The sequence below is a fragment of the Pseudochaenichthys georgianus genome, chromosome 10 (genome assembly GCF_902827115.2).
Source record: "Pseudochaenichthys georgianus chromosome 10, fPseGeo1.2, whole genome shotgun sequence".
In the NCBI taxonomy this organism is placed as follows: Eukaryota; Metazoa; Chordata; class Actinopteri; order Perciformes; family Channichthyidae; genus Pseudochaenichthys; species Pseudochaenichthys georgianus.
In genome coordinates this window covers 14987580-15011228 of record NC_047512.1, presented here as the reverse complement: position 1 = coordinate 15011228, position 23649 = coordinate 14987580, and the positions used below count along the sequence as shown (strand labels likewise).

The 23649-nt window shown below is 42.4% G+C and overlaps 1 protein-coding gene across 2 annotated transcripts; it reads right to left on the bottom strand.

Annotated features, from left to right (window-relative positions):
* Positions 1–6278: 6278 nt before the first annotated feature.
* vimr2 (vimentin-related 2) lies at positions 6279–23087 on the bottom strand. Of its 2 annotated transcripts, none has more exons than XM_034093500.2 (9): positions 22820–23087; positions 22078–22251; positions 21807–21926; positions 18833–18928; positions 15201–15332; positions 13163–13294; positions 10210–10320; positions 9981–10105; positions 6279–7263 (listed from the first exon to the last, which is right to left on the bottom strand). In XM_034093500.2, exons 1-9 carry the CDS (start codon positions 23018–23020, stop codon positions 7224–7226), a joined length of 1131 nt encoding a protein of 376 aa, XP_033949391.1. In that variant the 5' UTR covers positions 23021–23087; the 3' UTR covers positions 6279–7223. The 2 variants fall into 2 exon arrangements, with proteins under 2 accessions (XP_033949391.1, XP_033949392.1); XM_034093501.2 differs by having other exon boundaries at positions 22096–22251.
* Between the last annotated feature and the right edge of the window lie 562 nt (positions 23088–23649).

Here is a 23649-nt window from a genome sequence, read left to right as displayed (position 1 = left end):
GAGATTTAATTGGTGTGTAACTTACTTTACACCTCAAGATAATCTCAGTTTGGATCAGGTAGTAGTATGACGTGTTCAGATCTTTCACTGATGTGAAAATAGCAATACCACAGTGTAGAAATACAGTGGAGGAGTCCTATATTTCAAAATGTTATGTAAAGAGATTTTGGATCAAAAAGTAATTTACGTACCAAAAGCTTTTTATAAGATTCGGTTTTTTATTTACAAAAAGTTTTATCTGAATCTTCAAAGTAACTTTTGTATTAAAATAATTGTAGAAGAGTAAAACATACATCTAAATTGTAGTTGAGTAGAAGTATAAAGTAGCAGGAAATGAAATTACTCAAGTAAACAAAACACTTAAGTAAATGTACTTAGTTACTTACCAGCATTTCCTGTATTGTTGTCCTTTACATGACATTGAAAGGTTTTGTCAAATAAGACAGATTCAACTTAAAGATGTGGAAATCATGTCAACGTACAAGAAAATTACATTGTAATGTATGTTCAAGTATAATTTAAAGAAAACCCACATGTGATCCAAGAATGGAAAAAAGTTGCTTACCTGCTGGTCCCGTCAGCTTGAGAGGAAGCAGGCCTGAGAAGCCTGGGTGTCTGGGAGAAAGATGAATGACTGCAGTGCAAAGAAAATGATTTCGTAGTTTGTTCCAAATTTTAAACCAGCCATTGCTCCGGGCTACGGCTGCCGACATAAACTGTGACATATGGGATTTCTTTTTCCCAGCCCAAATTATGAAAGTTTGGACTACTGGTGCTCTGGCTCCAGGTCCTCAGAGGCACAGGAAGAGGAATTGGGGCTGAAATACGCAATGGGTTGTAACAGGAATACATCTGTTCATTGACGCTGAAATATACCAAGCAGAACATGACCTTCTTATTGAATTTAATCTGCATTAAACAACATTTGTTTTATGTAAACAATGGATCAAACAATGTCTAATTTTAAGGGTGTTGCTTGTAGTAACAAAAACACATGAGAATTAACCTCAGCTCTGTGAAATGTTTTAGAGTTTTCAGCTCGTTGTTTGGCAGCTGTGTTCAGCAAAAACAAACTTTACACTTCCTGCTCGGCGTCAAACCACAGACTGAGGAAAACCAGGTTTTCATCCAAATGATTGTCAAATGTTGAAAATATGGAAGAAATGTCTTCGCCACCACCCTTATGTGACTGTTGTAATTGGTTCATCAGAATAAGCAGTAGGTGGCCCCCATAACAAACACTGCAGAAGAATACAAGATTATATAATGAAAAGAGCGCCAGTAAATAGTGTAAACATTAATTAATTATGTTAATGTAAGGAAGTTAAGTTAATAATGTAATCTGACTGATATGTTTTTGTCTTTTAAGCATAGAAGATTCATTGGATGTTGAAGTTAAATACGTTACGTACGTCTTCATTTATTTGCTTCCATTGCACTTTTTTTCGCATTTTGTTTGAATCGATACACAAACTTTACACCTCAACCAAGCATGAACACTTTTTGGCAAATTGTTGGAGCAATACAAGAGGAGCATAAAAGCACATTTTGTTAGCAGCTCTGCAACATAGTGGAGCATTACGCTGCTAAATAGCCATGTATCGTTTTCTGGAGTTGGTGGAGAACAAAAAAGAGCTAGTATTGCTGAATATTGGACTGCAATTCATCAGGTTGCCAGAAACAAGACTCAGGAATAATGTCACTGGGTCTTCAAGATGGGTATATAGTCAACGGTTTACTAAAACATTTACCAAGACATCTGTAGAAGATGCTTAAAGACAGCGAGAGGTTGCCAATGTATCTACCTTCTATTTTCTTCTTCAAATGATATGTCAAGTATCCTAACTTAAATGATATCCTTTTTATTTATTTATTTTAAATGGGGTTTGAGTATTAATAACTCTACACTAAAAGGTAGGGTAGATTACAAAAAAAACATTGATTGTAAACTGTACAAAAGATCATAACTATTCAATATAATTCAATCAAACACATCCTTATAGTGTATGTATATACACTGACCGTAGTAATCCATTCATCAATGCAGAAACCCCAGAAAAATAATCAGGTTAAGTGCTACAGTAGGTGGGAGGGCTTCTTGCAGACACAGCTATGTGATATGAATTTGTTCTCACTGATAAGAAACCATTACAACACTACAAGACATGAGTTCCAGTTTGTAGGGTAAGTGCAGGGTGCAGCCCATTTACTGACAAGTGAAGCTTAACATGAGAACTAAATTCAAGGGTGGCCAAGATCCACGCAGGCCATCTGCCAAGAATCCAATACAGCAAATGGTCGGGTCGGTGTAAGCCCTGAGCTGACAATAAAGTCACTCTGCTTAAAAAATGCTAACATCCTTTAATGCGTATGAGAGCCACTGCAGCAGAATACAAATCCTGTCTCTTCTTCTCCCGTGTTCCCTGCAGCCCAGACTTTTATCTGCTTCCAACCAGCACGTCTTGTGAAGTTGATTAATTGAACATTTGGGACAAAGGTAAACTTTTTATCAACTTCTTCTGTGACTAACCCACTGTGTGAGGAGTTTAGGGAGATAATAAAAAAAGCTGCTTTGGTTTATCTCCTCATCCAAAAACCAGAGTTGTTTGGAAAGTGCCAAGAAATAAAAAGGTATCAAAATGTCATATTGCATGTTGGACCAAGAACGATAGCGTGGGGTCTAGGGGTGTTTGCCACCTGCTTTGGGACAGACACAAGGGGGAGTTTGGGGTAAATGTGAGGTCACGGCTGTCAGCAGTGTCTCAGTTATACAGGCCAAGTGGGACTGCTGATATGAGGAGAGCAGAAACTACAGCGATGACATGATGGGGGACCCGGGGGTTATGCAGTCACACTACCACCATCTTCATCCAGCATGGCGTTGAAGCTGTGTGTGTGAAGAGCTGTGTGTGTGTGTTTGCGTGAGTAAACATTCCTAAGAGGAGTCTTCTCCCAGGACTCTGTGATGCTCCCACAGAGGAAGCCTGTCCACGACCCCTATAAAAAGAGAGGGATGCCCACTTCCTTCAACCCTCAGGCGTGCCAGTCCTGCCTCGAGGGAGATCGGGCCCCATAATTTATTATTTGTTCCCCTCTTGTTAAGGAAATACGTTCTCAATAGCTCACCCTCCTTTGTATATTTTTACTGTTCTTATTTTCATCCTTGATTCAAACCCCGTCCTCTCTTATTTATTTGCTTTGTAAACACCAGCTTGGTTCATTACGTCCAAGCTGCCATGAAGAGACTTAAAAAAATTACTTTTGTCCTCACTGAGGACAGTGTTTATTTGTCCGGGTGAACCTGGGGGGGGGGGATACCTATGTGTAGGTGACAGCTGAGTGGAGTCACACAAGCTGACCTGGACCACCGTTACCTCAGGCCTTAATCTGATTCCTCTGCTGCAGATTGAAGATATGTGGACTCCGATGTCATAATTTATCAGCCTGGCCCTGCCACTCTTAATGTAAAGACATTCCCGCACCATGTGAAGCTAATGGGATGTTAAATCCACAGCACATGTTGTGTGAAATTGTTCCTTTCAGCAAACCATCTTAAACATTCAATCTCACAGCAAACGTTACCCAGAGGAACCGAACTCTGCTTTATTCCCATCAGAGCCTTCTTTGTTTGTTAGTGTTGGGCAGGTTCGGCTGTTTTCTCAACCCCCCCCATCCATCTGCAGATCCAAGAAAAAAAAGGGGATGAAAAGGCCAAGCCACTGGCTGACCACTGATCCATGACTCAGCATTGAAAATCTCTGCCTTCAAATTAAATTGTCCGGCTTCAAGGAGCAGAGGTGCCACAGTCCTGCCCCGGGCCGCTCGGTGTCACTGACCGGCTTCCAGAGGTTAACGCGCATTTTCCTCAGTTGTCAAGGACGTGTGACGAGGGCAAAGGATTACAGAGGAGCACAGAGGTCACTCACAAATATCAAGTCTTTGAAATACTTAATTGTGTTGGAGAAGAAGCACGAGACATTGTACAGACTCTGCTTTAGTAGTAACATCAGTTTGTTGAGTAAAAGCTTGAGTGTGATATTCTTCGTGTTAGTATTCATTACAAAATATGATTTTGAGTTCTATAAGGGGTCTGTGGTTTGCTTTATTTTACGCAATAAGCATTTTCTAGGTCTTTTTTATATTATGTTGTAAATGGTCATGAGATTATTAAACAATCTATTGTCATTTTGAGAATATTCTATTTGTAATGAATAGAGTGATTTCCAGTGTACCATTGATGTTTTGTATATTGTCAGTGTGACAATATACAGACTGAAAATCTCTCAACAACTATTGGATTGTCACGAAACTGGTTCAGAAAATCATGATCCCTAGAGAATAAATCTAGAAGACGTTTGTGATTCGTTGACTTTCCATTTAGTGCCACCATAGAGTTGATAAAAGTGTTTTTTGTGAAATATATCAACAATTACAGGATGGTTTAGACATGTTCCACTAAGAGATACTCGTAATCATAGGTCAAAGTGTACATTTGTAAAATACTTTAATATGCTAAACAAGCTTCAGCTGTATTTTGCACTTCGTACGAATTAGCAAATGTGCAAAGCTTAGATGGTGAACACGGTAAATATAATACCTAAACATCAGTATTTTTTAATTATTATTGTAGGCAAGTTAGCTTCCATTTGTTAGCCTTTAGCACAAGCACTGTGCCCACATAAAGTCTCACAGACCCGTCTCGTGGGGCTTTGTGTCCTTGTAAATCTATGCTGCTAGATCTTTTTAACCCCTTTACAAGCACAACATGTCTGTTGTTTTTCTGGATATTAATTGTTACCTCTGCTTAGGAGGCTTAGTTCTTGGTTTGGTTTGTCATGAGGATTTCAGAAGAACTACTGGCAGTATTTGATGAATCTTGGTGGAAGGGTTAATCATGGGTGAAGAAGGAAGATACAAGCGTAATCTTTCACTTAAAAACATTCTTGGTGGAGGTCTGCAATTGAGGATTTTTGATAGGTGGGGTAGGTAATATTGGAGAAACCAGCTCGAGATCGCTAAAATTTGAAAATACACAGCCGGAAAAAATCTGCCACTTCCTTACAGAGCCCCTCCTCCAACACACACGAACGCGCACATGACCAATGAGGGCAGGAGATAAGTTTGTGCACAGATGGAAGGCTGACAGGCAGGAAGGCCATCCAATCATTTTAGCCGGGCCGGCTCAGATGATTGGTCGTGCTTTTTACAGCACTACGGCTTCCACAGATGACATTTTTTCATGGATTTTTTGTCAAAGCACTTCAGACATTCATTGCTATCGGGTTGTTAAGAGGATTCCATGGAAAATAACAATAAGTGTATCTCGAGCCAGTTTCTCAAACTTACCTACCCCACCTTTAACCTCAATTTGCCTTAAAATATTTTTCCTTTAAAACGTATCCCTTCACAGATATTATTAGAGTTGACTCCTGCTACTTGGATTAATAATGTATTCCCCTGCAAAGCTGTTTGAATGCAGGTCATTTGTCCTGTAAAGACGCACATCTAAAAGAGAAGGATAGATGATGCATTTCCTGAAAGTCAAGTGTTATTATTGTGGTGTATTTCCTTGTTTTGCAAAGCAGTCAACCACCTTTCCTCAAGAGGCAAAGAATACAAAAGTGGGAAAACACAACTAAAAGGAAACCAATTTTCTCCTATGTTAGATTTACGACGATGCAGAGCCGTCTCATGAGATCAGGAACATTGTGTGGTTCATTTGCTCTTTAAAGAAGAGCACTGAGGGGAAACAATATTTTCTACCTCCTCTCCTCTCCTCTCAGGTCTCTACCGAGCTTTGCGGCCTGAGAAAAACAGACAAATCTGCTTCCTCCTGAGCCGGCCATGTTTTATGTCAGCACAATTAAACAAGTCACTGTGTTCAACCGTTCCCAGCCCTCTTTCCAGACACTGAACTCAATTATTACAGAGGCCGACTCCTCATCACCGCCAGTTCACTGAGTGTGGCTAATCTTATCTGATCTGTTATTAGCAGCATTTGTCATCTTTATGTCAGACCTAACAAGCCTTTGAGATGGTTCATAGCTGGGAATGTTTGAGTCTCACGTTGAGCATGAAGATGAATGAAAGAAGGATCACTGAACATTAATCACTCTGATCTCGCTCTGTATAGTTTTATAGTGTGGGGAAAGTCTTAAGCCCCAAGATTCACAAGCAGTTCTCATGAAACAGAGACTTTCACAAAATAAATCACACAGTAAGGGATGATCTCTCAAGCAAATGCTTTTATTTAATTTAAATCTACAGTAAAGCACATTCTGACGCTTGGGCAGAAGCGTAAAGAAAAAATGATTTATTACAGACAGCTTGAAAAGTCATGTAGAAAATAAGGAAAAGATTACAGAGGAATGCAGATCCTTATATCTGAAACGAGAGCAAATTGGGACATTGATTTTCAAAGGAGGAATAATGAATCACACCGGCTTTCCTTGTAGAAACATCCAGGTGCTCTTTGTGTCAAAGCAGAGAAAGCGTCATGAACCATTTGAAAAGCAAACAGTGTGCGAAAGACTTGACTGTCAGTTATAAGTCAAACTAAACACGAATGCATGACTGTAAAAGCAAAGGGAAGGTCGGAGGCTTTTAAGTACCAAAAGTAGAGCTGTCGATATGTTTGTTAACAGTGAAGGGGTCAAAGGTTAAGAGCCGGTAATCAGACAGAGTTTGGATGATGGACGAGGTGGTATCAGAGGGGGGATGACTTCACGGAGCCGCACAGTTAAACTTGTGTGTGTGTGTGTGTGTGTGTGTGTGTGTGTGTGTGTGTGTGTGTGTGTGTGTGTGTGTGTGTGTGTGTGTGTGTGTGTGTGTGTGTGTGTGTGTGTGTGTGTGTGTGTGTGTGTGGAGATCGTTCTTCAAAGAAGAGACAACACTTTTATGAATCATATCAGGGAGCTGGTAGAGATAAAACCCACTTAAGGAAATATCCCAGACAGACACTGAATGGATACACACTCATCGCCCGGCCCCGATCCTCCCACCTCTTTTAGACAGCTCCATCTTTCTTGGAGTCTCGAGGTCATCTGCCAGCGACCCGTTATCACCGCCCGGCTCAGGCCTCCAGACGGCATTAATCTGTCGCGATAAGTTCTATTTTAATTGCTGCGTTGGTACCTTAAGCTTCATCCAAGTGTGTGTTTCACAGTTCTCTTTGGTTTGTTTTCTAATCCATGTGAGAGGGAGCATCCAGTCTGACTCTCGAGTCACTGGCCACACAGGCACTCCTCTTCTTCCAACAGACTCCTAAACCAGAGGAATACATTAACACAGAGTAAAGGGGAGACAATAACCGAGAGAAAGAACATTGTAATTTATTGAGCTTCAAAGTTGAGCCCTTTCCATTGGGGAGTTGAAGCTGCTGTCTACGGTATTGCCAAAGCTACCAGGCTCCATTGACAAAGAGTTGGATCGCATAACTAGGGAGTTGTTGCCTCGATTGGTTTGTGAAATGGAGATATTGTGTGAATTTGTTGTTTTATAAGATATGTTTGGAATCGCCAAAGTCACACAATAACACATTTATCCGATTGAGGCGGTGGTAGACCAGCAACCCCCCGCTTTCTGAGAGGTGAAATTACTGTTTTTGTCAATGGAGTCTGATGGCTTCGGCAAAAGCATAGATCACGGGTCTTAAAAGAGGTTTTTGACCCCAAAGGATCCTCAGATTTACTTGAGCCACGAAACTATTGTTTGAGAATGTTTTGAAAGTTGTTGGTTATTTTCAAAAGTTTAAATATGTCTGAAAATTCACATTTCAGTAACCTGAATCCAATGAATCCATATTAGTAGCACAGATGAATCGACCTATTTGTAAATAAACACCAAAAGAAGCTCAGCTACTAAATGCTCCATTATGTTTACCAGCTATCTGCTAACTGTTTCTGTCTGTTGTTTGGGACATTCACTGAAAACAGCTGCCGGCTGCATCTGCAAACGCTGGTGTTGAGGGAGGTGAGAGTGAACCAAAGCAGGGAAGTCAAGAAAACTAAAACAGTGAAGTGAAAGATGTTATTTAGCGCTGATGGAAGTCTTTGATTCACTATTAGTTCAAGAATACCAATTATAGCAGCTTTAAGATAGGGCCTTCAGTGCACTCATCCACCTCACTTTACTTGAAAGGATTTAGTCCTTCGTTTAGCTACTTGTTGCTGAGTCATGCAGCAGCAGTACAGCAGAACGAATTACAGTGTAATATGGTTCACATTAGCAGTGAGAAAAAGCAGCGAGCATCTGCCTAAACTGCTCTAAGATGCTTTCACAGGCGATAAGCCACCCGGTAATGGCAGCCTGGGGTCATTAGGGTCTGTTGTGCAGACAGTTTTCCACGGCACGGAGAGAGTAAACATTTCTTATTCATGGTTTTAATCACGGATGACAAAACATCCAGTAAATAAAAAAGGGAAGGGGAAGAAAGTTGGTGTTGACTGTGAGCCTTAGAAGTTTTTGGGGCAGTCTGCTGGGTAACGAGAGGGAATTAAAACTGTGGCGAATTTAGAAATGTGTGTAAGGGGAGGCTGACATTAACAGGCTGGCGTGGAGAAGAGCTGGCGTAGGCCCAGCACTCAGCGCTGACAGTGTGAGGTCCTCTCTGCCCATTCTAATGAGCCATTGTGAGGGTCTGAGCACAGCGGGGCCCCCTGGGGGGCAAATGCAGTCAGATCTGCGATGGAGGGCCCGGGAGGAAGTCCGCGGCAGAAGGATGAAATGGTTGTCCACATACCACCACCACCAGATGGTTAAACAGCCTCAGTGGAAGACGGGAGGGACATGAAACGTTGTCAAGGTCACATACAGGAAACTGCATCATATTCAGAAGCCGCTTCCTGTGACCCCAGTAATGTCAGCTCTTTGTTTTTGCAGAAATATCTTCTTATGGACAATGCGGATGTCCAGGTGACATCATGTGAGATAATATTGGACCTATACACAGGATCTTGTGGAAATACTCCTTGCATTAGTCACAGTGACGCTTATGCAGAGACTTCTTGTTGATGTTGTGTAAAAAACGGGGACAATGGACAGGTCATTGTTCACGTGTGAGTCATGATCGACTCATACAGTACGTAAAGAACGGAGCATCAAGCTAATTTAAATCTAATGAGATCATCGCAGGGTTATAATATGCTTTGCCCCTACATTTCATTCTTCTCGACAGGTCTAAATAATGCGTGGCACCGTAGGGGACATCGGTTTTCATTTGAACCCTACAGCAGAGATGGGAATCCACAATATATGCCATGGAGTACTTTTTTTTTTAAATTGCAATCAGAAAGTAGAGCATTCGACGATGACACCTTTGACAGGACATGACAAACTAATCAGTGAAACCACCTGGTGCCGTGTTTTTGTTGGCAGGAAATGCTCCATGTTCTCCAGAAAGACATGGCTGGTTCATAGCCACACTGTGACCGACAGTCTCACTAACAGTCAGACCTCACTGTCACAAAGCCTTCTTAAATGTTAGGGGTCTCAGTTTGTAATAACAACCTATAGCTCTTTGAAGAGGGCAATAAGAGTTGTGACGGTCAGAGCTGTACATATGGAAGCTCTGAGCATTACGTCAGTACTCATACATTATGGTTCCTTGTGCATTTTTCTTTAAATGCACAATATGTAATTGTATTGCCTCTAGGGGTCTCTCAATCCTTACAATAACAAAAGACGGAGTGTGGTGTTGTCGCTGTCGTCATCAGTCAGCTATTCACTGAAGTTCGTTCAGGATTCATTCATTGTTCAGGACATTTTTACGGAAGGATGAATTATCCTCAGAGGTCTTCTCCTCGCCAAAACAAACGGACCAAGTAATTAAAACCGGAAAACACTTTCTTTAATTACTCAATCATTATAGTGTACATTTGTATGCTTCCAAGCTCCCATTAATCATCAATTGCGCTCTAAACTGAAAAGCCAAGTTATTATACAGCAGTTTTACACAAAAGCCATCAGCATGACTCTCTGACCTGTAGGCGGTTATTTCCATTTCTCGGGCCATCTTCTCGCTGAGCAGCTCTTTGTAGTCCTCACACTGCTCCTTCATCTGCACCTGGAAGTCTTCCTCCTGCTGCCGCATTTCATCTAAAGTACCCTGAAACACACAGACACAGCATGATGGGATTAGAGATTAATGTACAACATAACCACTGGTCCTTCACATTTTATGATTAGTCTTTTATCAGTCGACTCTCAGACCTCTAACTCGGCGATCTCGTCCATGTACGCAGCCTTCTTCATCTCAACCTCGTCCTCCAGCTCCTCGTTACACTTCTCAAGCTCAGCGAGCTCCTTCTGTAGCTCTGCAATCTACAGAAACACAGAATTAAAGACTTTTACTTAGTTATATGGTCAGTAAAAACATAGTCATAACATTGAGATGTTCCCTTCAGGGTCACCATCATGTTTTTGGCCACCATCTTTAGCTTCCCAACAACTGAGAAATACAAGTTGTTGTTATGAACAACTATAAGTGACTGCCATGAAATTGGTTTATAAATTCATGATCCCCAGAAGATGAATACAGAATATCTTTGTGATCCTTTGACTTTCATTGTGTCCACTATAAGTTTGATGTTTGATATGATAACAAACAATAACCTAAAGGATACATGGGATCATTCTTAGTGGGTTAGTCACAACGACCAATCACATTACACAGTTATTGTATCCTTTTTGTAAACATAAAACTGACTTAAATTTGGCTCTGAGAAACCAAAGTAAAGTATGCAAATCAACCTGTACTAGACAGATAAAACCGGTTTCTTTACTTCTGCACCCCCTCCTGTGTCAGAGGCTGTGCCGTCCTGCCGTGAGTAATTACAGCAATCACAGAAATTCAACAATTAGCTGTCACAGCCAGATGGGGATCCAGGCGGTCGTCTTTCAGCGAGATCATGTGAGCAGAGGAAGACCCTGATGATGACTATTAAACCTGGGCGAGTCACTTACTCCTACCCTCAGTAGTGGCCCATCAGTGTCTGCTCCATTATATACATTTCTGTGTCGGGGCTGATTTCACTGCAATCTGTTTGTTTGGCCATGTTGTGTCTCAGTGAGAAACCAGACCCGAAGCATCCATCAGCGGCGAGAGAGGAAACAGAGCAGATCAGGCCGAGCTGTTCATCTGTCAGGCTGGATGGAGCAGAACTGAGCACTGCATATTAAAGAAAAGTAGATGATGTCGGGAGAGCTCTGCTGTGGTTACAGAGGCTCACTGTTTATTTAAAGAGCTGGAGGTAGAGCCGCAGTAATGAGAAGCAAACCGCCATGTTTGATACAGATGTGGTCTGACCACTGATGGATGTCAAAGAGACCAAAGTGCAGGAAGAGGAGGAATGTTCTCTGGGTCACCTGCTGATTTTACCTGAGTCATAATTTCCTGTTTCGTCTCTTTTTTTAAGATTCTTCCTTTCATCACAGCAGCATCAACATGGACACATATTTAAGACAAGAAACAGGGCAGGTAACATTACAATACAAAAACAATATGAAAACCCTTTAAGGTACATTTGATCTGGGATTAAACTCTGTATTTTATTTTAGGACTGACTGCCGTCTACGTCCATCTCACTTGCCATACTTTGCTATTTCACTCAAAACTCCGTTGCTTTATTTTTCTGATGAGAGATATCTGATAAAGGTTTATTTTCTCTCTGCCATTTGCAGAGGAAGTCTCCTGTCAGTGTGTGTGTGTGTGTGTGTGTGTGTGTGTGTGTGTGTGTGTGTGTGTGTGTGTGTGTGTGTGTGTGTGTGTGTGTGTGTGTGTGTGTGTGTGTGTGTGTGTGTGTGTGTGTGTGTGTGTGTGTGTGTGTGTGTCAAGTTTTAAGACGTTTCCGATGCTGCAGGCGCTTTGAAAGACTGTACTTAATAACTGAGGACACAGAGGGCAATAAATCCTGTCTGAGCTGAAGCCGAGCCCTTCACATCTCCCGCTGAAAGTGTCCGCAGAGTAAACACTCTGGTCAGCAGGATCTCCCACACTGTTGCTCTGCTGTCACTCAGCTGTTCTCCCCTGCCTTCGCCTGCTGTGGGAACCCATTCATTTGAAACTTTGTTTGATTTAGGAGCTGATGGCCAGTCGTGGGTTGTAAGACTCCTCGCTTTTCTTGTCAGTAAGGAGCTGGGAAACGTGTCCTGGGAAGATCTGAATCAGCAGGCAGCAACATTAATTTGAATGATGGGTAAATCTGAGACTTAAAGGGTCAGTTCAACCCCCAACAATACAGATTTTCTTACTCAGCACTATTTTAATTTAACGGAAATAGCTCATTTTTATGATAATCGCTTATTCACTTTCTTGTCAAGAGCTAGCTTAGTCGATTAATTTGTATATCTGTTAATGAAAAATCCAGCTAGCACTAACTGCTGGTTTACATAGCTTAGCATAAAGAATACACATGGGGTGTTTCTCAATGTCGAGTACGCTTGCTTGGTAGCACAAGTCTTCCGAGTCACTTGCTTCAGAAGCGAGGCAAGAATACTTCCTGGCATTCAGAAAACAAAGAGTGGAACAGGCGAGCAAGTGTGCAGGTGTGCGTCATATGAGAGGCCCCGCTTTACATTTTCCGCCACAGATTTGGGGAAATTGGTCCGTGCGCAAAGCATTATGGGGATTTGAAGACCGCGGAGTCTACACATGTGCAGCCTTGAAATTTCTCCTAACAAAGTACGCCGGGCTCGGTAGAATTCCAAGTATGCTGGACATTGGAACAGTACTTCAGCGGCACTCGATGACGTAGTATGCTTGAAATAGTGGCTCTGGAGCAGCTTTACTCGAGATTAAGAAACACCCATGGTGTTATAATTAAACATATAAAATATAATTTTTTGTGATGCAAAATTTACCAAGAAATGGCAATGTCTTTGGATCCTTCGTTCAACATGGAGGCATTTGGACCAAAACTGTTTTCAGATGCAATCTAAAAAGGGGATAGTAATTGATATATAATATTTTGGGTGTAAAGTATTCCTTCAGTTCAGAGGTGAACAACAATATTTTCAAAGTGTGCGTGGCAGTGGATTCTCAGAGTCTTGTCAATCCAAACCAAATCCTAAATGTGTCTTAATGTCAGCACTACTTTGTGTGGTCTGCGTGAACAGACCCTCTAAAAACGAATGAAAAAAGTGAGAAAGCAGTTGGTCCTCTCACCAGCTTCTTCACTTCACTGACGTCCCTCATCTTTGACAGGTCTTTCACCTTTGACCCTGCAGCTCCTCCCACTTGCAGTTGTTTTCCATCACCACGGGGAACCACAGCAGAGGATGCTGCACCGCACTCAAACTGCAAAGACAGAAGAAGTGGAATAAGTGCCGCTGTAAAACTTCTGACCTTTCATTTTGAGACTGGAAATGCACAGGAGCATTGAGGTTAGCGCTTTCTTTTGGGCAGTAAGTGCACTCTGACAGGGGAGCAAAGAGCAATCAGAGCCTCTCAGAGCGTCTGATGGCTAAAGCTCTCCAGCACATTGCTGATTAGACGGAACAAATGCAGCAGAACAAGCTACACAAGGGTGCACAGGTGTGTGGGAGCCAGCCAGCAATCACCATTACTGTTCAAAACCCAATAGCAATCATTTTTAGCATCGAGACAATTGCGTTTCATAATCGAGGCCAGACAGGACGGTGTCCAGCTGGCGGGAGGAAAGACATGGGGAGGGGGAATAGATGGGGTATGGGGGAACAAAAACCATCCATTTTGACAGACACACAAATACAAATATATACATAGGCTGGATACCCTGCCTCTAAATGAAGGACACACACACACACACACACACACACACACACACACACACACACACACACACACACACACACACACACACACACACACACACACACACACACACACACACACACACACACACACACACACACACACACACACACACACACACACACACACACACACACACACACACACACACACACACACACACACACACACACACACACACACACACACACACACACACACACACACACACACACACACACACACACACACACACACACACACACACACACACACCAGCGTCCACTCCAGTGCTGCAGAGGAGCCTGGGAAGGCGGCCAGCAGTCTGATTACAGCCCTGACCTCTGAACCGGGCAGACATCCTCGCCCCAGAGGGGGTCAGACCCACCGGAGCTATAGTCTGACCCCAATGCAGCACGTCACACACACATAACACACACACACAGGTATACAAAGGCATGCTGTTCCTGGTGCAGTGCTGAACCCCTGATTCTCAAGTTCTTCCCTGGTGTTGTGTTAAGAGGGAAAGAAAACAAGTGGGAGTATCATTGTGTGATTTGTGAAAATTGAGATTTACATCTGGACCTGAGCGCAGCGTGTCAGCGGGAGAGGAGGGGGGGAGCGGTGGTCAGTAGGCGGGTGAGGATGGCAGCTGCTGGTGGAAGAAATGCTCAAATCCTTTTTACTCGCATAAGAGAAACAATTAAAAAGTCAAACAATAGTTATTCAAACTTATAATGAAGTAAAATTACAGAATTATGAGAAATAAAGTATGAAATGTAAAAGTACATGTCCCTGTCAGTGATATTTAATAATGTATGAAGTTATAAATTTAATACTGATGCATCGAGGTGCAACTGTCATTTTGCTGTTGCTTGTTCAAGGTTTATCTGGTGTTTCTTTATAGGCAAGTCGTTTGGTCCTGTGGTTGCCACACCTAGGGGTCGACCTCCCCTTCAAAGGGTCACAAGATAAATCTGAGGGGTCACGAGAAGATTAATGGGGGAAGAGAGAAGAAAAAACAAAGTTCTGCCACACAAGTTTGTATTCTTTTTTTGGACTTCTCTCACGTATTTTCTGTTTTGTGTGAATCTAGGTACATTTAGACAGACACTGAGAAAATAACGTGTTCGTTTTTACATTAGAGCATGCAAACAACTAGTAGAGACCTAAAATACAAGTTCGAACCTGAAAAATTACATTTTATAAATCCATACTTAATGTATTTTACCAAGATGTTTCTTTAACCCAAATATGTAGTTATTGTGTCCACCATTGGTGTGCATGAGTTTGACTGAGGTCATAGTATGATGAGAACTAAAGTCAGAAATAGCTTTGTTTGTCCGACGGTTGTTCACAGACATGCTACTGTAAAGTATCCGGCATTAAAAGGTTTCCCATTCATGACATGTTTATGTCTTTTTTGTTGTACCTGGAGGCTCTCAGCCAGCTGGCAGTAGTACTCCTTCACATCCAGGGCCGCAGTGATGTCAGGGACACCAAATGTAATAGCTCTCATCGCTCCTGTCGTCCCTTCATCTGGCTCCAACATGCTCTCCACCGCCTGCAACATGTCAACACACACAAACACACAGAAGTGAAGTTTATGCACATCATGAACACAGTGGTGATCTGTGAGTCATTTTTTTGTCAGCTAAACTTCAATCGCTGGATACAAATCATGCCATCTACTGTTGTAGTTGGACTGGGGGGGGGGGATCTAATTTGATATGTTTAATAGTTTTGACAAGAACAATTCATCAAATTATATTAGCATATAACATGTTTTCTATGTAAAATCTTGATTTGTAACTATTAACTTAAGCTGAAATACATAAACATGGTAGTGCAGTTGAAGTGGTATCACATGGAAAATAGTCAAATGAAGGTACTCTTAATCATACTTAAATACAAAACATTAGTAAATGTACTTTGTACCATTCCCCCTCTTCAAATGCACAAGCACAACATTTTAAAGCCTTTTACACACAGGAAAGACCTCAACATACATGTATTATACATAGCCCCTTGAGTAAAGAACCCACATCCATTACAGAGAAAATGAACTGTTACAGAGCTGCAGAAGCAATCTAACATTTCTCTCCTTTCCCCTCCACCCAAATAACGACATGGCTGCCGATTTGCGAGGGGAATAGGGGGTATCTGGAAGTGGCGATAATAACAACAGTTAATAAAACAAAGGGAACTTCTGTTTTCATTTGGTATTCAGCTGCATTTCCCGGACTGCGAGTTATCGAGCGTGTCCCAGAGGGAGTGTGTTAAACGCCTGGCGGCCCGGGTCTGCAGAGGGAAACGCAGAGTGATGGAGCTGGTCCCGCTTCAGCTGCCTCCCTCCCTGCCTGGAGCCTCCAGATCTGACACTGGGGCGCGTCTATCATCTCCTGGCGACGTGGAGAGCATTGCAGAAGGTGGAGGCAGCAGGGTGTGTGTGTGGATGTGATAAAGGTAATCATGTGCATTGGACATGGTTGACATTTTGGAACATGTACTGTATCTATTCACCTTAAAGCCAAGATTGCGTGACAGATGTCTCTCTCATATCTTTGTGTTGAATATGAAGGTTTTTTTGACAAAAGCAGCCAACAAACTGCACAAGCTGTACCGATGTTAGCTTTGAGCTAGCCGGCCTTTTTGTGTGTTCATGTGTATCTATGTTCTTACCATCTTCTTAATTTGAGACATTAACGAGAGCTTTTAATCGGTTTTAGGATCTCAGCTATGTATGTTTCTCAAGATCAAACCTTAAATCGGCCAGCTAAAGCTAAAACCTACTTAAAGGTCCCATGTCATGCTTTTCTGGTTATTACCCGTCCCCTTGTGTGTTATGAAGGTTTTTCTGCATGTAAACGGTGTGCAGAGTCAAAACCCTCAAAGTACACCCTGTAGCGAGTAAAACTCTAAAACAGAAAATACCTCCCCAAAACGCCTCGTTGGAGATACGTCATTGTCCATTTGATTCTTCCGGGTACGCATGATGTCAACCGTACCCGGAACGAAATGGACCAATCCGTGGAGCTGTTACGTTACGTCCCCGCTGATTGGTCCAAATTGACCAATCCACAGACTTCCTCACACACACAGTAGCCTCCTCCCAATAGCTGAAATGCACACGGAGGAGTCGAGGAGGGGTGCGGGAGGAGACGAAAGGGAGGATACACGCCAGCAGACTACACGGAAGTGTTTTCACTACTCGCGTATAAAAGCCCTGCCCCCACCTTCATAGCTGGTCGATTTCAACAGAGGAAAACCGACAACTGGAAGATGAGTGGAAAAGCGTCACAAGTTCTATAAGTGCTCACAGCTGGGTGGGAATTATTATGTGCAATTCATTTCTAAAAGGCTTTCACATTACTATAATTATATATTTATTTAAATGTAGGCTACATTTTACGCGAAAACGGAACACAAAAGAAGGACCAACCATCATACATTGAATTCCTTGACTAACAAGAGAAAGATTTATTCATTTAAATAAATATTTAACAACAAATGGGCCGGTTCAAGGGGTTATTCAGTTAAGCCCGATGAGAGGATACAGCTGTGCACATGTCATCATTAACAGACGTCGTTTAAGAGTGACGTTTGAGTGAACGAGGACATCCCAATTAATACCTGAGGACTCCTCTGTCCTCGCGTCACCTCCTCGTGTCTCTTGCTCGCATCTTACGGAGGCGGAGCTAAGACGCAAGGAAGGGAAGCGAGTGAGGGAAAGGAGGAGTCGAGGAGGGGTATTGGGATGAGGCTACTCAGTGCAAGCAGCTCTGCTGATTTCTCCTCCCTGCTGCAGGCTGATAACAGACAGTTGGGAAATTCTCTCTGCAGACCCATTCTCACAGCGTTTATCAACCTTTTTCTTACTCAATATCAAGCCACACTTATTGTTTTTACTTCGGCTGTGACTTTGTGTGTGCTCAGGATGAGTTTGGCTGTTTCGCTGTGTATCGCTAAACAAGGAAACAACACCTCCACGGAGCTTAGCGCGATTCACAACGTCCCGACCAATCAGAGCACACTGTGCTCACAGGGAGGGTGGGGGCTGGAGCTATTGGAGCTACAACGAGCCGTTAAAGGCAGAGAGTGAAATTCAGTGAATACACGTAGTTTACAGAGATGCTGTTTGAGAAACCAATGTGAGTTTGGAAAATTGCACAATATAAATGTATTCTAGTCGAGCTCAACGATGGAATTATGATCAGTGGAAATGGCCATGACATGGGACCTTACGTTATACTCCTACACAGTATGTTGCCAAATGTGAACACAAGACGTTTTTTTGTATTACTTTTACTTCAGGAAATTATCTTCACATTGGCAGATTTCTACCATACAAACTGTTTTGAATCAGCCATCTCCTGTTATTGTTTTGCAATTTCAAAGAGCCCTTGTCTAAATCTCTAACAATGTTAATGTAAATAACAAAGGACTCTGGGAAAATGGAGATGACCCCCAACTCTCTGACTGACCTTTTCATCTTGTCCATGTTCGATTATGAAGCCGATTCATTAAGCCCTAGAAAACCTGCACGTTTTACTCATTGGCATGAAATAATATTTTACTAGTATCTTTGCCTCAATTTCTACTTTCACTGTTTAAAATGTGCTTCACATTCTGTCCTAACACCATGCAGACATCTGTCTTAGTTTAGCCGGAAACTGTAAATGAGAAAAGTGAAACTCTGTCCAAAGGTAGAATTGACCTACCAGCATCTTTAGTTCACTGAAAAACAACTTATGTCATTTGTTTATCTCTGCACTGAAAACTGTACGAGGACTGAAATGAGCCAAACACATGCAATCATGGCCTAATGTTTCCTCGTTGCATGATACACTAGATAACACATTTTAATCCTCTCTCCATATGTTGCTGTTGACGGGGCTTTTTTGGCTCTGCATGAAGGTCATCCCAGCTGTGTGTGTCACCACAGGGCTGGACATTTCTCCAACTTCCCTGTCTGACCTAGGTGCTACATTTTAAGTCATTTTCAAGACTATAAACAATTCCCGTTTCATCTCACTGCGGCTATATTTCCTCTCTCCCCCTCACCGTCTTGTGCTGGGCCTCCATGTTGGCCAGCTGCTCCTCGTAGATAGCCACTTGCTCCCTCAGCGCCAAACACTCTGCTGTCACAGCATCGACATCCTGCACAGAAAATCAAATTAACACAGGCAGCAAGTAAAAAAGTTCAACTTCATTTCAGGAGGTGTCTGAGCAGTAAATCACACCACAGGTTGATGAAAAGTAGAATAAAAGTCTTTGTTCCCACCCTGAACAGCCATTTCAGGAACTATCAGCACATCCACCTGTTTCACTGAACAGCAAGTAGACACCGCAATGCAGAGGAAGGGGGAGGAGGAGGAGGAGGAGGAGGAAGATCAGAAGGAGGCTAACTAGACACAAAGCCCAGTCCACCAATCCATCCACCAGTAGGGGTTCTCAGCTCATCTAGTCTTTTTAAAGCACCAGATTAATTTGTGTTGGAGGCAATTACTGTGGGTGCATTTACTTTGAGACTCACGCAGAGAGAGTTTGGTGGAGAAGATGTGGAGCCTCGCTGGCAGGGTGGCAGTGTGTTTGATGGACAGCAGTAAGCTAAAGTAGAGAAGTCCTGCTGCTACCTGTGTTCAACAATCTCCCAGTGGCTTAACAACAAGGAGAAACTTGTTGTTAATCACATTCTGTGCAACTTTAGCTCAAAGCTGTCCGTCAAAAGGGGGGGGGGGGGGGGGGGGGGGGAGTTGATTTGCCAGTCCGCCCAGTCCGTGAGGGGCTCAACTTCACCAGCTCTCTAACAGTAAGAACAGATAGTTAAAACTCACGTTCGGGATCATTAAGTTACATTGACATTTCAAAATCCAGTGTGTGTTCTCTGCCCTGATGAGGACCCTGTGAACCGGTGGGCGTTTCAACCGATATGCCTGACTAAATAAAGGCTTTTAATATAACTTCTTTCCTTGTTCTGCCCAAGAGTGCGTGAAGAACATTTACTTTTGTAATGCCCATTTTTTTTCATCATACTTTATGAAACAGACTGAGCACCAGGCCTCCTCATTCATCTACTTCATTGTTATCGTATTTGAATTCTAACTATTGTTGTTGAACTCATTTTGTTTCGCACTGGCTGGCTTAATTATTGTTCCTACGATTATCCTTCACCACTGGGAGAGTCCGAATCTACCAAAAGGTACTAACCAGGTTAAGCTGATGACAGAAAATGCTTCATTTGAGTTTATTTAAATGATAAATTATGAAAGAAAATAACCACTTGACCAGGTCTATGATAATTTTTTGGATTACATAAAAAGGATAGAAACAGGTAACTATAACATGTAAGAGGAGATATGGTTATTTTGTCAAGCATCCTTCATAGTTAAGGATACAAAGGACACAACAAGTGACATACAAAAACATAAATTGCGCATCAGTGGCAACTGAGTAACAATACTGAACTAAAATGTTTTAAATCCCTTTGAGACAGTGAAAATGGAACAGCTTGGGTCATAAAAATGGAGTAGAGCTGGCTGGAGACAAACGATACAATAGTCGGCATTTGACTCTAAAACAAGACCAAAGTGCCGTGTTTCATCACTGTCAGTCTCCCATTATTCTGGGAGGACTGCAGCTCGCAGTGGGTTGAGCTGTGCAGTGCTCGCTCCTCTCCTCCGCATCTCTTCCTCCCTGACAATTTCCCACCAACTCTTGTCACCATGCAGCTGCTTCCAATTCAGCACCAGAGAACTGAGCCAGCAGGAACATTACGGCGACGTATTACAGCCTGCATTACATCTGTAAGGTAGGAATTAAAACCTCCATCGCATCTGGCCTGGCTGGGAGGAGATGGGCTCTGGCGTGTGTGTGTGTGTGTGTGTGTGTGTGTGTGTGTGTGTGTGTGTGTGTGTGTGTGTGTGTGTGTGTGTGTGTGTGTGTGTGTGTGTGTGTGTGTGTGGAAAAGTTGGTGTCTCAGGTTGCAATGGGCCAACAGCCCAGGCTGAATGACTGCTGGTGATCAACACTGATTGGGCTACAGAGCAGCAGCTGTGCAGAGTTTCAGCTGATTCACCAGGAGGAGGAGGAGGAGGAGGAGGAGGAGGAGGAGGCGGCGGCTTTACAACACTGCCATCTAGTGCTGAAGGTACATCAGCAAAACAAAGGTCTGAGCATGTGCAGCACAACTAAAGGAATTAAAGATTGACATGTTTAAGTAGACTTATGGACTTAACATTCAGCAATTTGTTTAATGAGTTTTAGAGACATAGTAATTACCAGGCATCTGGGGGTCTAATGAACGGTGCTAGTGGTTGCATTATGGGTAAATGTTGCATATGGGTAGTGTTTTTGGAGCTTAACCCACACTGGTGACTAAAACTGTATCTCAGCTTCTACTACACTACCAACTGTTTGTGTCTTTATCATGCAAAAAACTGAGGACAATCTGCATCCGAGGACTGTTCATGTTTTATAGAAAAAGTGTATTTGTCACCCTTGGCATGGAATATGTTGCTGACTTGAAAATAATGGATTGTTAAATGCTTTTAAATCCAAAAGTAACCCTTACCTGGTTATTGAAACATAGTTTTGTTTTTATTGTTTGTGTTATTTTAAAGACGACCTATTATGATTGTTGGGGTTTCCCTTTCCTGTAGTGTGTTATAAAGGTTTGTGTGCATGCAAATAGTCTGCACACGCTAAAATCCCAAGGTTTCTCTCCCACACACTCCCCCCTTGCCTGAAACACCTCCATTAAACTACTTTGTTTACTTCTGTAACATAGTGACATCACTATGTAACACTCGTGCTCCCATTGGCTAGCGCACCAAGACATTGTACGTGATCGGCTAAGGAGCGGGACATCTCTTTGCGGTTGACTAATCACAACAGGAGTTGGCCAGCTAACCAATCAGAGCAGACTGAGCTCTAGTTTCAGACAAAGGATGAAAAGAGGTGCTGCAGCACAGGTAGTGTGAGAAAAATAGGGACATTTTAAAACATTAACCTTTATTGTTATTATAACATGTTTTACCTCAGCAACATCTTGCCGGTCCTGCAGCAGGAGGATCCTCTGCTGAGCGGCCTTCTCATACTCTGTCACCAGACGCTCCAGCTCTTTCTGCCGCTCCTCGGTGTCACACAGGATCTCGTCCTGCAGGGAGACGCAGAGACGACAGTGATGGATGTTGACAAGGTTATAGATCAACCCCGCCCGTCACTGTACAAACTGAAGTCAAATTGATGTGATGGGACGTGCAAAAACATTATAGGAATGTCACACAGAGAAACATGCACAGACACACCCAGCAGCAGCACGTTACCCTCTCCATGCGCAGCCTCTCCACCACAGCATCCAGACTGAAGTGAGGCAGGACCACAGAGGAGGAGCTGCTGGAGGCCTGCCGCCTGCTCAGCTGCTCCTCCAGATCAACTATCTGACATTCAAGAGACTCGTTCTCCTCCTCAAAACAATGAGCCTACAGGGCATAGAGACAGACTATTAAGGTATTATAGGTATACACTGTACAGTATATATAAATCATGTAAGTAAGTGCATTACTCCAGGACTGTACTTAAGTACAAACGTGGGGTTACAAAATGAACACAACCTTAATGGGCACCTATAATGCTTTTAGGGAGTTTTCCATTTCCTGTAGTGTGTGTTATGTAGGTTTTTGTGCATTTAAATAGTCTTCAAAGGTTAAAATCCCAAAGTTGAGGTCAGAGGGAGGCAAATATGAACCTGGAAATTAGCATAATAGGGCCCTTTTAAACATGTACAGCAGAAAAAACAGTATAGTGTATATTAATGCAGTTGTTCACTTTCTATTATATATTAACCTATATATTTTACTTAGGGATTTGAACGACGACTTGAACTTGTTGTGAAGCATTTTTACAGTGTAGTATTAGTACTGTTGCTGAAGTAAAGGATTACAAATATGTATTACACTGGTATAATCTTTATGTAAAGAGTTAGATTCACTTCTTCATTTAGCAAGGGGCAGAAGAAAGATAAAGTGCTGATGAGCAGTTTGTCCTCACCAGCTCAATAACCCGGACCAGGCGGTCGTTCAGAGAACCGATGACGTTTCTGTCCTGGACAAACCGGCTCAGACCCTCTTTGTTGAGCGCCTTCGCAGCTACAAAGTCTAAGTTGTCACAGTCACACTCATCAATGGAGGCCCCCCTGAGAGGAGGACACAAAGTACCAAAGACTGGAAATGAAGGATCCTGGGGGGTCATTTGTCCACCTTCAGGGATAGTTAATGACTTTAATAAAGAAAAGGCAAACACAGTAAGTGTTTGACCACGGTGCAGCCTCATTCTGTTAATGCTTCAGTGCTTCCAGCCCTGCTGTCACGGTAAATGAACATGGACTGTGACGTAATTATTTCCATGAGCACAAAAGGAATTTGTACAGTAGAGGAGGGAACTGAGAAGAAGTAATGGTGATCTACTTTCAGAACATCCGTAATGATTTTCTCTCCTGTATCTTTTTGTGGATTGTAATAAAAAGAAAAAAACATTCAACTTTTAAGCAAAAAAAGAAATACATAATATCTATACAAAGATGAAAAAGCTGTAAAAGAAAAAAAATTCCCCACCAATTACACAGGTGAGATGTTTTTCACCTGTTCTTAACAAGCTTTACTTCCATACTTTGACCATTTGTTATCAAACTTAGAAAACGGATCACCAGAATGTTTTACCCCCCTACATGTTTCATCAACATTCAGGAGAACATGCGGAACCCCTCTCAGATATGTTACCCCAAAATGTTTTTCTGAAAAAACAACAACTTCTTATATGACATATTCTCAGCAGAAAAACAGTCACTAATTTATCAATATCTTTTAAATTGGTAAAGTGCA

Bases quoted from the DNA above. Each gene is read 5' to 3' on its own strand.
- vimr2 (XM_034093500.2), bottom strand. From the start codon at position 23,020: ATGACCCCCCAGGATCCTTCATTTCCAGTCTTTGGTACTTTGTGTCCT. The intron at 15,333-18,832 runs GTGAGGGGGAGA...GACATGTTGCAG, and splicing joins TGGAGGCCCAGCACAAGACG to GCGGTGGAGAGCATGTTGGA. The intron at 7,264-9,980 runs GTCAGAGAGTCA...CCTCTGGTTTAG, and splicing joins ATGGAAATAACCGCCTACAG to GAGTCTGTTGGAAGAAGAGG.